Genomic DNA, 16,722 nt, shown 5'->3' on the forward strand with positions numbered 1-16,722 from the left:
AATGCTTAAATGCTAACCGTTGGGGTTGATAAAGTGAAACAAATGATTGTGCATTCTAATGACATACGCCATTCCTATTTCAAATGCACGATATAAAATGACGTTCAGAACATATGACGATTCTGTTTCTATGGAAACGATCGCGACGGCAGAACCTAAGCTTGCAATTTTTGACATCTCTAAATTAAATTCAAAATTATTAGAAGCTTTACAATGATTTATATGGCTTCTGCTATAAAATAAAGTTACTAACTAACTAACTAAGCATCTTTCACTCAATGATTAAAATATCCCTTTATCGTCTTGTATCGTGTGAATCAAACACCCATCCAGCACTTTACGTGATATAGTTTAAGAGCAAGTGGCACATTTTCGTAAACAGTTTTACTATAACCGATATTTGGATATAAGATAGTTATACACAGGCTGTTTCACCCAAACAGTTACCTAAAAGTATTTAGACTTTCATTAGCAATTTAAATCTGAAAATTTACAAACCAGCATAGTTTTTCATGATCTATCGAACGAAAATATTATCATGATCGTTTCGCTAAAGAAAAGCAGTGAAACGTCAAAAATCTTGAAAACCTTTGGTACTGGGTGGAGGGAAATGTGGTATCAAACGACGTAGATTTTCATGTAGATTTCGAAAATGAAATAAAATATAGGGCGTTCTATTTAAAATAAGAAAGTTGCTAGCAACATCCGGTTAAACCGGAAGTGAAACGATCATGATAATATTTTCTTTCGATACATCATAAAAGACCGTGTTGGTATGCAAATTTTCAGATTTAAATTTTCAATAGGAATGGTGACTTGCCGGACCGACAATCCTTTTCGTATGTGTTGCCGTAAAAAATTATTTTTTTGCCATTATTGTATGTATTAAAAAATACGCCCGCGTCTAGGCTTCGGATCCGTGGCGGGATCAAAATCAACGATCTAGTCTTTTGCGCCAATTTCTGGCAGTGATGGTCCTCGTTTATGCTATTATAAATGCGACAATTCCCTATTACGTATAGAATAAAATAAAGCAAGGCTCATTAATAATAAAACTTTTTGAATTTTCAAAATCTTCGGCCTACTACTACCGCCGCGCCGCGCCATCCGCAAAATTGCTACCAGACGTTTGAGTATGTTGTTAGCATAGCTAACTCATATCCAAAATCAACAATAATAAAACTGTTTAAGAAAATGTGCCTCTAGCTCTCCAACTTCCTACTAATAAGGCAAGGACGGGTTCGATTGCAATAGAAACAAGGAAACCTTGACAACGGACAACCTTGTCTTATACCACTATTGAACTCTAGGGCTCTTGTAAGCAGCGAATTCTTACATGACTTGTAGCATTTCTGCATAGAAGATTTACTGATTTTGGGTAACTATGGAAATACATTATTTGGAATTATGAAAAATAGTATATTAAGATACAAGTGTATAATCAAGTCTTTAAAGCACGCGCAACGAGTTTAAGGGCACGACGCAAAGCGGAGTGCCTTTAACGTTGCAAGTGCTTTAAAGACTAATTATACACGTGTATCTTATAGTATTTTTTATTATACCTGCAGTAGAATTTAAAAATTCAATGAAATCATATCAACGTTACACTCGAATACATGTCTAATTAAGTGGGCTGGGTGTTCGTAATTTCACGATTGCCATGGAAATGTCACTTGACGTTTGCTTATAAAAATTGTCGTCTTCGTGAATAAAACGATTTCCGTTGAAAAAGATAATACACCGTCCATTAAATCGCTTGTTGTAAAATCTAAACAAACGTTGGTAGGTGTAAAATCTCAATCCAGTAAAGCCTATTATCAAGCATATGAAAAGTTGTTTCCATGGATGAATAGGAAGTTACTTACTAATAAAGTCTTAAATGCATCGATAATGCTGGCATATATGAAGGAAATGTCAAAGGTATTTAAATCTTCTATCTTTTGGTGCATTCATTCAAAACTTCACTTATTGCTGGGACTAAAAAGTGGAACAGATTTGGAAGCATACCCTAAATTCCGCGCGTTTGTGAAAGCTTCAACCAAAGGATAGGTACAAGCCAAAGAAATGTTCTGCATTTACAGAAAGCGACCTAAGAGGATTTTTTATTTCATCCAGATGACAGTTTCAAAAGTCATACTTGAAGTATCGTTACTTAGCAACTTTAAAGCACGTGTGTTTTAAAGGCCTTTTTTCGCACGCATTTGAGTGTTTAAAACGGAGATTGTGATTCAGGTATAATAAAAAATGTTGTATGCACCTCAGGCATTACTCTATATTTAACCCACGCGCGACCTACGACCTACAATCCCTCGGGCCAGAGGCCCTCGGGCTTTATCGCCCTCGGCATCAATATCGCCATAAGGCCCTTGATGCATAAATAACTATTAAAGTCACTGGTTAAGACGAAATCACTTTATACACAACTTCTGAATTTAAAAACCTTTTTAAAAAAGATTGACCTCGCAATAAACCGATACACAAACCCACGTCTTAACGTGGTGATTTATTACTGTGTAGGCAGTGGGGGGAGTGCACACGTGCGTTTTTAAATACACATACATAAACGCGTACAAGAACGTCCGTCTATAGCAACCCTTAAACCGTATAACACAAGAACCCACCTTTAATCTTACATTTTAAGATGCCATGAAACCTAAACTATATAGCTGTAAGCTTGACCAGATAGTTCATGTAGTTCACTAGTAATCCAGCATACACATGCTCCACAATATACCATTTTACACTTAGATAAGCTTTGTTAAGCCAAGGAAGCAGAAATTCAATAACGAAAGACGAAGTACTTAAGATAACAGCCTTCCTTCGGTGCATAAAGGAAAAGGTAATTAGTGAATGTGTATCAGACGTGATAAGCTCGCCACTTTCGGTAACTTTTCGGTAAAACTTTTTTTTAGTTAGTTTGAATAAAGTTTCAATGGACTTTTTAAGTGATTATTTGGAGGTTGATTAATTAAGCTTCCCGTAAGGGTTAATTCAATATTCTGAATGAATACGATTAAAATTGCGCCAACATAATATTGCCCCTTCGGGACTTAGTAAATTAATTGTAGGATATATTGTAAATTAATTACATTGTGCGGTTTTGTTCCTTGACGTACTATACACCAACAAGCAAAACTCCGGCATTGTTCAAAAGGTACGGTTTTCGAACAATGCAGGAATAAAAAAGATTCATTCGAATTTAGAAAATATTACTGAATCAGTATTATAACAATGCGCTAATAAAGTTCGCATGAAGGTTTCGGTGGTTACCCCAATTACAACGAACGGTTTTGCTTGGAACCCTCTTGTCACCTCAACAACTGCCGCCATTTGCTGTGCTCCGTGACCCTTTTCTCTGAAGATTATTTATGTTTGATATATAAACTAATTGTATCGCTGTCGATTTCTTTAAAACTTTATTTTAAGGGGCACCTGGAAATCGATTTCAAGTTAAGTAGGTAATAGCTTAGCTGTCTCTCCATGACTAAACGGATAAGCCAAAAACCGATTTCGCTCAACAGAATACGTTTGTTAATTTGGTAGGCCCTATCCCTGAAAGGTGTTCCCGACCACCTAACACATGAAACTTATTGATCAACGTAGCATCCTTAGTTACATTTTCTATGAGTATCGATGTTCCTCACTGTGCCACAGACTGTTCTAAATTACCCAAATCCATTCCTATAAGCAGTTATATCCTTATGCCTATTTTACTTTTCGGCAACGAAGAGTTATCAATCCCGTATGGACTTTATTCAACCACCATAAGTCATTTGGGAAAATAGAATAATTACCAAATGTACATACTGCAAAAATTTGAGAATTTCATAGATTGGTAAATCATGAGGCTTCTTCCTTCATATTAAGTATCTTGTCCGAAGGCGATAATTTTCAGAATTCTGTTAATTTTCCGATTATAGTATGATTGTGTCATCTACGCCACTCTTGACAGTAACGGAAGCAATCCTCATGAGTACAGCTCTCCATTGAGCCGCGATCAAGGATTTCTCATTCTGGATGCTTCCCGGGAAGTACTGCTTCGTTTCACGTATGGACTCTATCACTTTGAAAACAACCCTTAAAATAATGACACTTAGACATTATAAAAAAATGTGCAGGCAGATATTTCTACAAACATTCAACCGTTTACAGAACTTCGGAAATGCCAAACGAAGATAACTGCTATGAATAGTCGGTACGTCATGGTCGGTATGTTAATTTAATTAAAAAGTTCCGGTGAAATTAATTTTATTCACAAATTTTAAATTTCAAAGTGTTGAACTGAAATGTTGAATCCTGATGAGATGGTTTATTATTAAAATGATATTTTCTACATCATTAATTACGCGTCCCGGTAAAGACTCAAACAAAGTTAAAACAACAAGCATTTTCATGTTTAGCTTCTAGATTTAGTCAATTGAAGTACAAGCCTCTTTATCTTTAAGTTTTCGCTCGGCTCCAATTAGAAATTTGTCCATATTTACAGGGCACAAAAATATTTCCCGTTGAATCACTGCATTTGAAGTTTCTTATTTAATTATTAATTATAACCGTGCACACTTGCCTCGAGATAATTAGACGACTTTCTCAATCTCGAATGAGGTTCTCGAACCAAGGCGAATTATCGCCGAGGCGACGCCAGTTTAATTTTAATTCCAAGGGTTGGTCATTGACTCTTCAACGGAATGGAAAATTTGAGACCGGCACATGTTGTTGCTACCATTGTGGGGCGCGAGTTGTGTGATTGCAGCGTGATACGATGCCAGAGTTGCTAAAATAACGTCTTCTGGATGTTGGCCATTTTGGTAAAAGCCAGTCCTAACTATTTACGCTTTTAATTACAGAACACTAATAAAACTGGACAAAGACTTTGTCTTCTTAACTTCAGAACAGCATGCATAATAATTCCAGGCATAAAACCGTAAACTCTTTATTTGCCGAAACTGTCCGTAAAATTTAGCGCAACTATGACATACACTTTTTCCTATTAATAATAATAATAATGTTTATTCGTTTTCAACAACAAAAAATAAAAATAAAATGTAACAATAAAATTAAATATATCGAAAATGTATATGAATAAACATTTAAAAAATCACAGAAGTAGTATATCTACTTGTAAGTGATATAATGGCTCCGGTCGGTGGTAAGTATAAGCAGGGTAAATGATGTAATTTAAGGTATTTGGACGTAATCGGGTAATCGGACTTAAGTAGTAAAGAACAAACCACTTCCATTAATAAATTCCACATCGTTGTTTCCCGGCGAACCTCTAAACTCTGCTCCGTCGCCCGAACTGATAACCACATGCATTGCTTATCTCGCACATGGTATTGTTCATCACAGAACTAAGTGATTATTGATCAAACCTTTTTACTAAACACCCCCCTAAACACCTAACCAAATTAAGCGTTTAACATTACGATTAAGTTTCGATTACATATTCCCCTAATTATTCGTTTTAGTCAAGATATAGAATTATAGTATATTAAGTATGGAGAACGGTAAGGGATTTTTACCGTTCGAAGACAATTGTTTGGAGGAGGAGCGAAGCGACGACTCCAATTATTGTCTGACAACGGTAACCCTTAACGTTCGACGTGCTTATAACTTTTTTTGCGCGATCGAAATTAAAACTATGCAACCAATATAAATATGCACTAAGAAATTAACGAGCAGAATGAATCGAAATGATCGAAGTGGTAGGTAACCAGTTTACTTGTCAAAATTGAAATGAATAATTTCATAAAAATGTGCATGTGTCTGATGTAGTTTACTAGCTTTGCACTTCCTTTATGACTTTATGAGCGTCTTGCTATAGGAAACAGCAGCACAAATTGTACGTTTAATGTACCTAACAATAATTAAAGATTAAATGTAATGTAAGACTGTTGATTTTTAAAAAGGCGTCGGTAAGTATTTTTGCTGTTCTGTTTTTAGATCGGTAAGTAATTTTGGCGTCGTCGTAATCATAGCAACTGGTAAATTCTACGTACTGTCATGGAAACACCCATGGTAAATAGTCAGAAATGACCGATCGCGCAAAAAAGTAATTAAACAATTATTAACTAATTTTACAATGAAAAACTTTCCATTTCTGTGCCTATTATTTATTTAGCATATGAAATAAAATTTCCCGGATCTTATGAAATAACTTGAATGATTTTTTACTTAAACCGAAAGTACGTTATTAATAAGTAGTTTTCTTCACTACATGGTGACTCGCTCTCGTCTTCGGCATTGTTTCAGCCTAGAGAAACGCCCTCCCCCCCCCCCTCTGTAGTTTTGACAATATGTGACCCGAGGTATTTGGCTTCTGCTCTCTGAGGCAGCTTTTAATTATTTATTTGTTCAAGAGGGCAGGTTTCCCTTCTTGTGGTAAACGGCACATGGATAGACTTTGATTTCGTTAGTCTTCATTCTCTATTTCGTTTGACATACTTGAATTTCAGTTAGATTGTTTTGCATGCTGGATCATTATCGTGACATTTGCTGTTGTGGGTAGATCCGCGGTGTGTAAGAAATAGAGTGGCGATCTGTGGACGCTACCTCGTGGTATTCCATCACTTATGGAGTAGAGTCCTGTGTACTTAGTATCAATATTGACGACAATGAAGTAGTTTATGGAGAGAAGGGTTCGTAACTTGAATAAGAGGCAAATATGCCTCACTTTGTCGAATACCTGTGATACATCCAAAAAAGAGCAAGGCTGAATTCTTTTTTTTGTCTTTTGAACAGCACTATGAATCGGTTCAATCGTGGAGTGAATGTGCCTAAAGCCAAATTGGCTGTCAAGGATTGTTTCATTGATTTCCCAATGAATTGGCCCGCTGTATGTTCTGTAAATCAAAGTTTATGGGATGCGACACTGGCCGTTTAGTCGAGTGAGTAAGGTTGTTGGCCGCCCACCTGTCGCGAGATACAGCGGAATTAATGGCTTGTACGTGGCCAAATGGCTGATTCAAATTTGTTCGTTACCAGGTCACGACGCAGCGTGAAAACCGCTAAGTTAGCAATTTTATTGATTGAACGAGTAAATATGGCCGCTGTAACATATTAGCTACCATTTTGAGGCGTGTTATAAAATTGGTAAAAGTAGGAACGTATCCATCCATTACTTCTATTAAAGATACGCACTCAGTTAAATAAAAGCGCGACCGATTAAAAATGTTCGGAAGAAATTAAACGTGAAACAGTAGGAGCTTTGCATCTTGCATCGACCGCCAACCAAAGTATTGCAGGAAACTACTATTTTTTTAAATAGCCGTGACAGAATCCACGCACAAAGGTTTTTTGGATTTGTATTTCTTTTTAATAATGCGCGTAGTTTCAGGAATTGAGCGTGAAACCACGATAACTTTATCTTTATGCATATTTTTTAATAACAATAAAGATACCTGTATCCCGCTGATTGGATGTATTTTGTGCTACCTGAAAAAAGCAAGCGGAAATTTGCATTTCGAGAAACGACTATTAAAAAGCTTCGATTGTAGCTATTGTTGTGGATGTGGGAAAATATTTTTAACTTCTTCTAAAAGTTTATCGTATATTGCTTTTGTTTTCAAAGTAAACAATTGAGCCACTTCTGATAACGTTGGCAAAACAAATCGGCCGAAGGCCACTATAGCCCAATGGCTTGATTAATTTAGGTAATGGACTTAATCTTTGCGTTTTTCTATAATGCGGGATAAACATGTTCAAAGCAATAATTTGTGTTATGTAGAAGGTCAGTCTCTTATTGTAACTCGCTAGTTAGGGGTTGAACACCTTGCGCTCCTAAAATAAAATTTAATATCCACGATACTGGTAACAATTAAACTTTTGCAATGAAATAATTAATACCAGGACTAGTTCAGTAATAAATAAACCTTTTTAATTACTCTTACCGCTACCCTCATGGCTTAATTAGTGTTAATGGAGAAATATCAATTGTGACAAACCGTCAATTAGCGTCCTTCCCCACGTTGACGAAAATGAGGATGACGTTGTCGCAAAACTTCTTGTACTGAGGCCTCGCAAGAGATGCAAACTGCTGGATCTCCGACTGAGCTTTTGTCTATCCGACAATCATAGAGAAATCACGCTCATTTGGAAAGAATTCGATTCTTATTTTTAAACAATACAAAAATTCAAAGGAACTTAGTTTGATTGAAGCGTTGAAATTTTCTACAATTGTCAGTTGGATTTCTCCTATAGATAAAGCAGCAGCAATTTGGATAATTGGATAGTAGTACAAATGGACTTCCCGTATTACCAGTTGAATTGGGCTGCTTGTTGACGCGTCGTCCACCACCACCCTTCCTCGTCCCGGAAACGTGCATTTTTCGTACTTATGAAACAAATAACTATTTTGGGCCTATACACCCTATACGTACGTAAAACGTTATATATAGCTAGCCGTCACGTCAGTCAAAAATTTTCTAGAGGTTTTGTGATTTTACATAGAATTTCAAAATTTTATTTTATTTTTAGAAGTTCAACCATTACAAATGTTGCATATTTAACTGCAAAAATGTAATGAACGTTTTTACTAAAGTTTTTTCGTCATTAGTGCATTTTATTACTAGTCGATATATCTATACTAAAATAATATAATGGCGGATGTAAGTAGTTAATGAAACCAAGATTTTTTATTACTGAGATTCGTTTCTGAATTTCGAATTACTTAGGTACTCTGTTCATAACTTAGTTTATAATTATTGAGATAGAGTTTTCGCTGTTTGAATGCTTGGGAACTTCTCCATCGGTTTAGAACTATTTAACTATATGGATGAGACTACTATCAGCTCCGTGCGCTTATAACAAAATAAGAGAATCTTTCTGTTTCAGAATCTCAAAAATCAGATAATGACGACAAACGTTTGGGTACTGCAGGTAATAATTTGTAATATTTCATTAAGGAATTATGAGAATCTTGGATGAAATCCTTGCAGGAATGGAACGATTACAAGCTAAAGTGGAATCCTGACGATTACGGGGGGGTTGAGACATTACACGTGCCCTCTGAACATATCTGGCTGCCAGACATCGTCCTTTACAATAAGTAAGCATTGTCTTCTCCCTGTTTGCTTTCCGTTTATGCTGGAAACGTCGATTTCAGTGCCGATGGCAATTACGAAGTAACCATTATGACTAAAGCAATTTTACACCACACCGGAAAAGTCGTTTGGAAACCTCCTGCTATTTATAAGTCGTTCTGCGAAATTGACGTCGAATATTTTCCGTTTGACGAACAAACTTGCTTTATGAAATTCGGTTCGTGGACGTACGATGGTTACATGGTAAGTCGTATAAAATGTTACTAATGAATAAATACATACTTTTTCATATTCCAGGTTGACCTTCGACATCTCTCTCAGGGCCAAGATTCTGACAACATAGATGTAGGCATAGACCTTCAAGATTATTACATATCAGTTGAGTGGCACATAATGCGTGTCCCCGCTGTACGCAATGAAAAATTCTACAGTTGCTGCGAGGAACCCTATCCCGACATAATATTCAATATAACGCTACGTCGAAAGACACTCTTTTACACAGTAAATTTAATAATACCATGCGTCGGTATATCTTTTCTATCAGTTCTTGTGTTTTACTTACCGTCAGATTCGGGTGAAAAAATTTCACTGAGTATTTCGATTCTACTATCTCTCACGGTGTTCTTCCTCTTATTAGTGGAAATTATTCCACCGACTTCCATAACTGTGCCTCTGTTAGGTCAATATTTGTTATTTACCATGTTACTCTGTACATTATCCGTAGTGACAACGATCGCTGTGTTAAACGTTAACTTTAGATCACCAGTAACGCATAAATTAGCACCGTGGGTACGTTATTTTTTTATCGGCATCCTTCCGAAATTCTTATTTATCGAGCGTCCCAAAAAGGACGACGACGATAACAAAGGTGGGGATAGTATGCTTACGGACGTTATCCACATACCTGGATCGGACAAGTTTAAAGCTTACGATAATAATTCCTTCGGTGGAAGTTTTGATCTGGGCATACTTCCGCCGTCAAGATTCGACGTTGCCGCCTCGGGAGGTATAGGCCCGTGTTTTGGAGAGCCGCCGTTTCCCGCTATGCCACTTTCTGGAGGTGACGACGATCTCTATAGCCCAGCTAGTTGTAGAAAAAATACCTATGATGGTGCAAACGAGCCAAGTCCTATTTTCGAAAAACTTGGAATACACGATATTGAAAAAACCATCGCCGATTCAAGATTTATTGCTCAACACGTTAAAAACAAAGACACATACGAAAATGTAAGTAGTACACCCTCTCTAAGCATTTTATGCAATCATAACGTGCTATTAAGGTCAATAAACAATTCTTGAGAGAACAAGTGAGCTGAGTTGCCTCAACTATAGCTATAAACTCCAATCCAGTTTGTCAAGCTTTAACCCTAGAATAAATACAAGTATTGAAACAATGCTAATAGCTACCGTCAATTGAGCATTGGATACACATAATTATAATAATTAGATCAGTTTGGGAACTTAACTTATTATAACGAAATACATTTGTTCAAGAATCGGGAGGATCTTTACCCACAGGCTCTAATTCAAATTTATGGCCATCAATCTCGGTAACTAGCACTATTTTAGTATCAAAAAATGGATGTTAACGATTTACCCTTATATCTATTACGTCAAATTGCAGTAAAGGCCACCATTGAAAAAGTTGCAATTTGTAGCATTTCTTGATGTATTATTTGTATTTCCTTATTTATTATTTATTATTATTATTTATTATTACCTACGGCTGTAGGAATTATTTTGATTTGGAAAAAGAAGACAAAAGTGACGATTCAATTGGAGCGATGAGATTTATTTGTTGACTTTCCAACTAGTGCAAGTTGTCGACAATACGCGGTATATGCCGTGTGTCCTGCAATAATTTCTTTGGTTTTAATAACTAAACACTGTACTGGCGTGCTTTAATTTATATATATTTGTACATATATCACTAAACTAACTCGAACGGTCTCACTCTTTTTAGCCTTCTGGTGATGCCATCAGTATCCAGGAGCTGGAGAGCCTCGATATTGATGTGCCGATGGAACCGCTGTTCATGACTTTGGGCATACTTTTCTATAACTTCGTCAATCGTCAGCACATTCAGATCCCTATGCAAATTGACGTTTCTTATATACCACGGGGCATCAACGATACTACGGAATATTTTACTTTGAACTCGTTGGATGATGTTTCGATTGCTTTTTTTGGTGCAACCCCACAGTTGTACACCGTAGGTCCAAATTGGTTTTAGGACTTGTTGGTATAAGAGAATCTTATTGTATATTGTCAAGTTTGAATATCGGCCCATTAGCCAGTACATCTTCCTGTATTTTAATTTCAGCTCCTCATGCTTTTTTTTTGACATGGGGTTTCCATTTGAGTTTAGCGTCCAGAGTCATGCCTAGGTACTTGGCCGTATTTGCATATGGTATTATTACATTAATTAATATATACTGGTTTGTACTCTACTCGTTTATTTGTAAAGTCAGTATGCACCGATTTACTTTGGTTTAGTTTCATGCGCCACTTTATCTGTCCAGCGGTATAGCTCGTCCATGGATTCTTGCACTCCTCTAGTTGACTCCACGTTACTCGCCCCGGTAGCCAAAATTGCGGTAGTTCGTAGGTCACTTGTATAGAGGGGGTATAAAACCGGTCCCAACACACTTCCCTGTTGCACTCCTCCTCGGACTCTTTTCAGGTTGGAGTATTCATTTTCTTGCTTGACTCTGAAGTATCTTTCGGTCATGTAGGATTTTAATATTTGTGCGTATTGAGCAGGTAGGAACATTGTGAGCTTATAATTTAGCCCCTCAAAAAATAATATAACATTATTGTTATTATATAATATGATTACCAGTTGCTGTAATGGTTCGGGGAATAAAGGCATCACACTTCGGAAAAATTCCGGGGAAGTTGGAATCCAAAGCCATAAGTGACAGGTCAAGTTAATTTACTAGTTTTTCCTTTTATTTGTGAGAGATAATATAATTGTTTCGGAGATAATGTGGACATTAAATAGTTATTTACATAACCGTGCGGAAAATGACACATTACTGGCGAGGAAATATTGAAGTGCGGGGCCCCCTTTGAGGCCGAGTACTAATTTCCGAGCCACATCGTTACTTTACCGGCCGCATTTGTGACACTACTAAATGTCTATAATGACTCATGTCATCACTGACAGATTGACATTAATCAAAAGGTCTATATGAAAATTGAAATTTTATATGAAAATACGATTTCGGGTAAAATTTAATAAAAAAACTCGCCAGTAAAATGACATTACCTGACTCGGAAAGTAAATTACTCGGTTGGGGCCTCGTACTTCAATATTTCCTTGCCAATAATGTGTCATTTTCCTGACTTATGTAAATAACTATCGTGGACCAGTTGTCCCAATTTTACAGGTAATCAGGTTACGTATAATATAGCGTGTTCTTTTTCCTAAAGCGAAAATGTGCCCCTGCGCCACGATTGTGTTCCAACTCTTATCAAAGTGTATTAGTTTCTTGCCTATATACCTAAGGATCCTGTCCATTGAATAAGCACCTTATTCAACGGTCCTGTCCTAAGATTGTGCACTAATTTTCATCTAGACATTTGTTATCTGAGGTCTTTGAACGTGAAATTAGCGAAAGCGGTTAGTTAAATTAGTATTAGTAGTAAGTGTTTTATTACCACAAATCTGCAACAATATAATACGGACACAGTCTGTCAGGGCTGGACTGGTTTGTAAATTTTTTACCGGGAAATACTTTTAGAAGGGCCGCCTATGTGATGTTTTTCCGGAAAACCATATAGGAGGCTAGCTAGCAAATAAAATAATACACATAACTTCATAACTGATAAAATAAAAACGTATTATTTTAATGTATCATGTACATGATTTATTAAACCAGTTTCTACTCCTATCAAAAGTAATTCTTTTGCCATTGCACTAATACAATTTCTCGTATTTACCAATATTGTATTTTGATTTATGACTTTGTTTATTCTATAACTCTGTTAATAATTTTCTTTCGCTTTAGTTATAAATCTATCATTATTATTTTTGTTACATTTTTGTTAATTTTTCTATATTTCTGTGCGGCTTTTATTGAACAATATTTAAGTTTGTCCTGTATTTAGACTAGATAGTCTGTTTGGACAATAAATTATTATTATTATTATTATTATTATTAATTCTACGGTTAGTGCCTTTTTGGTTTCAAAATTATTCTGAAAAATCAGATGGGGGTTGAGTGAACGCTCAGCCCTCCCAGAATTAAACCATTATATACTGAAACGACGGTATTACGCACTTCGATTGTGCTTAATTGTACTTTTGTGCCGTTTTAATTTAGGAGACGTTTGAAAAATTCAACAAAAATTAAATTTTTTTATAGGTACTTAAACGACGGTATGGCGTAGTACTTCGATATTGCTTAATTGTGCTTCTATGCTCACCGTTTGCGCATTTTTGGTTTCGGATATACATACTCGCAAATATCAAATGGGGGTTAAATGAACTGGGATGTTAGACCTGTTACACAGTATTTCGTGTAAAGAGTATGCCTCTTTTCCAACCCAAATATTTTGAAAAAAGGAAAAATCAAGTCAACACCTATAGTCTACAATTTTTCTTCCTGTGTTATATGGGAAAATGTTTACTTTCTAATCTAATTCCTTAATACCATTCAAAAATCCTAAGATATTTAGGAGATTTTCCAATTCAAAATAAAATCCGACTAGCCCGGAATCCGTGTAACCAATGTCTACTGTAATAATAGCCACGTACTTATTAATAACAATATTAGGCATTGAATTAGCCCCCCCCCCTCGGAAAACTCCCGTTATCCCGCCTGTCCAGTCCGGCCTGATTACACAGTTACTAAATATCGAAAATATATTTACATAAGTAACAATCTAGCCTAGAGTCATGTAAGATATTCAAATTGAAAACCCCCTGTTTCAATGCATTTAGCGCCAATCCTTCGCAATTTTTGATGTCACTACCTCTTATTGCTCGGTATGCGCTGCATTTTTTGGTACGAAAGTAAAATCACAAATTTCAAATGGCCGTAACATCATTTTAGATTATTTGAATAACAACTGCATTTCGAAACACCAGATTGGAATTATGAATGGCGCTCTTAAGATACCTAAATCCTCGGCAAATAAATAACAATACATTAGTAACATGGTTTAAAAATACATTCTAAATAATTTCTTGTCCCCTGGAATTCTTCGCCCTCATAGAAATCGGTTTGAACACGAAGCCTTTTTTTGGTTAATGTTAGCCCGCAGGTATGTGAAGATTAGCAATTGAAAAGAAATATTGAAATGAAACTGTTTGGCATCTCGTCCAGGTCCATATTCGAAGAGAACTCCTTTTCGAAAGCTGTGCTGTGTTTTGTACAAAAAACGCTAATTCCATCCTTTTATGTGTTATACGTATGACTCTTGAGAAACAAATTAAGACGCTCTCAAATTGTGAAACCTTTGGAAATGCAGCTCTCAAATGACTTAAACTCTCAGTTTGTTTAGAACAAATGTTCTCTTGGCCCCCTCTGTCAGTCAATGTTTTGTATATATCTACTTAATTCTGGCCCGTATAAAGTTATGTCAACAAGTTAAAGACCTTTACTATTAACTTCAACTCGCTACAATATTTCTATCACTCTCTCCAAAAGTGCGTTACGACACCCGAGATGAGCCACCATCAGCTTAGCTTGAAAAAGTAATGGACCGAACAATCATTGGTTCTGTAGCGATTCGACTTTCAAAGTAATTTCGTTATAGATAATTGTCCTCTTCAGATACAAAGTGCATGGGTTATTGCGATTCAACCACGGGTAAAAATAAGTCATTGACGTATTTTTTTAATACTGGAATATGAGTTCAGTTATAGATGATCTTTATATCTAGAGACGAGTGTTATTTATGGTTAGAGAGAAACTTTATTTACTAAATAGAATATTAAGTAGAAAAGAAAAACAATGCTTTTCTTTATTAATTTTGATATCCCCGATAGTGTAAGCACTTTGGCAAAAGTCCAATTCAACTTATATTTCATTTCCAGGTAGAGGAAGACTGGAAGTATGTCGCGATGGTACTCGACCGTCTTTTTCTTTGGCTGTTCACCATAGCTTGCGTAACCGGAACAGCGTTAATCATTTTTAAAGCACCGTCACTTTACGATAACACAAGACCAATCGACATTCTCATCTCAAAAGTCGCGAAAAAGAAAATGGCACTACTCAAAATGGAACCTGAGGAGCTATAAAATAGCTCACCAGCGACATGTTGTTATGTTTTATTACTCCATGCGATAATGACGATAATCATTAATATAGAATTGTTTTGTTATAATCATGAGTAATGATACAAAATGTTGACACTTGTTTCATTTTTACTAAAAATTGTAGTTTAAATTTTTATGTCTTTAATCTAATAACTGTTTTTCTATATGACTTTTTTCTTCTTCTCTATCTTTACCTTTTAACGTTCACGATTTCAGGGGCAAAAGTTTTCCTTTAATTATCCTTACCTTAACTGTCATGAATAACTTTCAGTTACAGCTTGTTCACAGAAACCTTTCTGCTGTGCACGAAGAAACACACTACCATTTCAACTTGTCTATTTCGTAACAAGATGATGAATATCCCTTACAGGCTGAACATCGTTTGGTTGGACAGAGTATAAATAACAAGTTTTGCATCTCGTGTATACCAGCCACTATATCACATTCGTTTGCAAAATCAAACAATTTTTCTCAAGGACTTAGAAGTTCGACAAAAACGTTAACATGGTAAAGATATTATAAGTACAATTCGTTCCTTGGGAAATTGAGAGTTTCCGCAGGAAGTACTAAAAATGTATATGTATAGAAAGCTCCTCCAGTCCTGGAAGCAGTTGCTTAACAAGCAATTTATGGAACTGCCCTTTCGCTGCCCCTCATACGAAGTTTAGGATGTAGTATCTGCGGATTTGCAAGATCTATTCGATAATGAAATGTGCTGTAACCGTGAATATTTCAACATTCTTTCAGCCGCCACAGTTGTGTAAGTCTTGCAAGCCCCCCCTCCACTCTCCACGAAGGTCCGTTATGTCTGTCATCCCCCCACGCTGGACCTGGAATTTACTAAAAGGTAAGTACATAATTACAAGAAACTATGGGTGAGAATAGAGGTTTGTCTGAATATGTAGTTCAGTCAGAGGATCTATGTACTCAAAAATGCTCCATATGGTTCATATACTAACAAATAGATTATAAAGTAAACTAATTGTAACTTGGACAATCCCGTTGTTGAAGTTGTGTATTACCTTCCTGTAACGAACTACGTGTCGCTTTTGAGAGAAAAAATTATCAAAAAACCTAATTTAAAAATGCGCTCTATGAAAAGAAATGTTTTAGGGTAGATCATTGGCGGAACCTAAATTACTTCAATATTCAGGAAAAAATAATAAAAGAATTAATTCGCCAAAACAGCTCAAAAGATAATCTTAATTCCACTTTCTTTCGGAGTTGTACCACTCTCACTTATCGTTTTAATTTTTAAGGTATCGTCCACCCCTCTTCATGGGATTTGTGTAGGTTACCACAACAAATCCCATGATGAAGGTTAAAAAAAGCGGCTTCTTTGGACATTTTTAGCTTCCTAGCATGTGCTAGGTAGCTATTGCGATAGCAGTTTTTTGAACATTTCAAAATTTCATC

General features: G+C 36.1%; 1 protein-coding gene across 1 annotated transcript in view; it reads left to right on the top strand.

Annotated features, from left to right (window-relative positions):
* The window catches only part of LOC116166814 (acetylcholine receptor subunit alpha-like 1), a 79,278-nt gene extending 63,806 nt beyond the window's left edge, over nt 1-15,472 (top strand). Inside the window, exons 3-7 of the mRNA XM_031481958.1 lie at nt 8,830-8,874; nt 8,934-9,043; nt 9,101-9,281; nt 9,336-10,265; nt 15,085-15,472. Coding sequence (XP_031337818.1) covers nt 8,830-8,874; nt 8,934-9,043; nt 9,101-9,281; nt 9,336-10,265; nt 15,085-15,288 — 1,470 coding nt within the window. The 3' untranslated portion in view covers nt 15,289-15,472. The remainder of the gene's footprint in view (nt 1-8,829; nt 8,875-8,933; nt 9,044-9,100; nt 9,282-9,335; nt 10,266-15,084) is intronic.
* The last annotated feature ends 1,250 nt before the right edge of the window (nt 15,473-16,722 follow it).

Source organism: Photinus pyralis, unplaced genomic scaffold (assembly GCF_008802855.1).
Source record: "Photinus pyralis isolate 1611_PpyrPB1 unplaced genomic scaffold, Ppyr1.3 Ppyr1.4_LG3b, whole genome shotgun sequence".
Classification (NCBI taxonomy): domain Eukaryota; kingdom Metazoa; phylum Arthropoda; class Insecta; order Coleoptera; family Lampyridae; genus Photinus; species Photinus pyralis.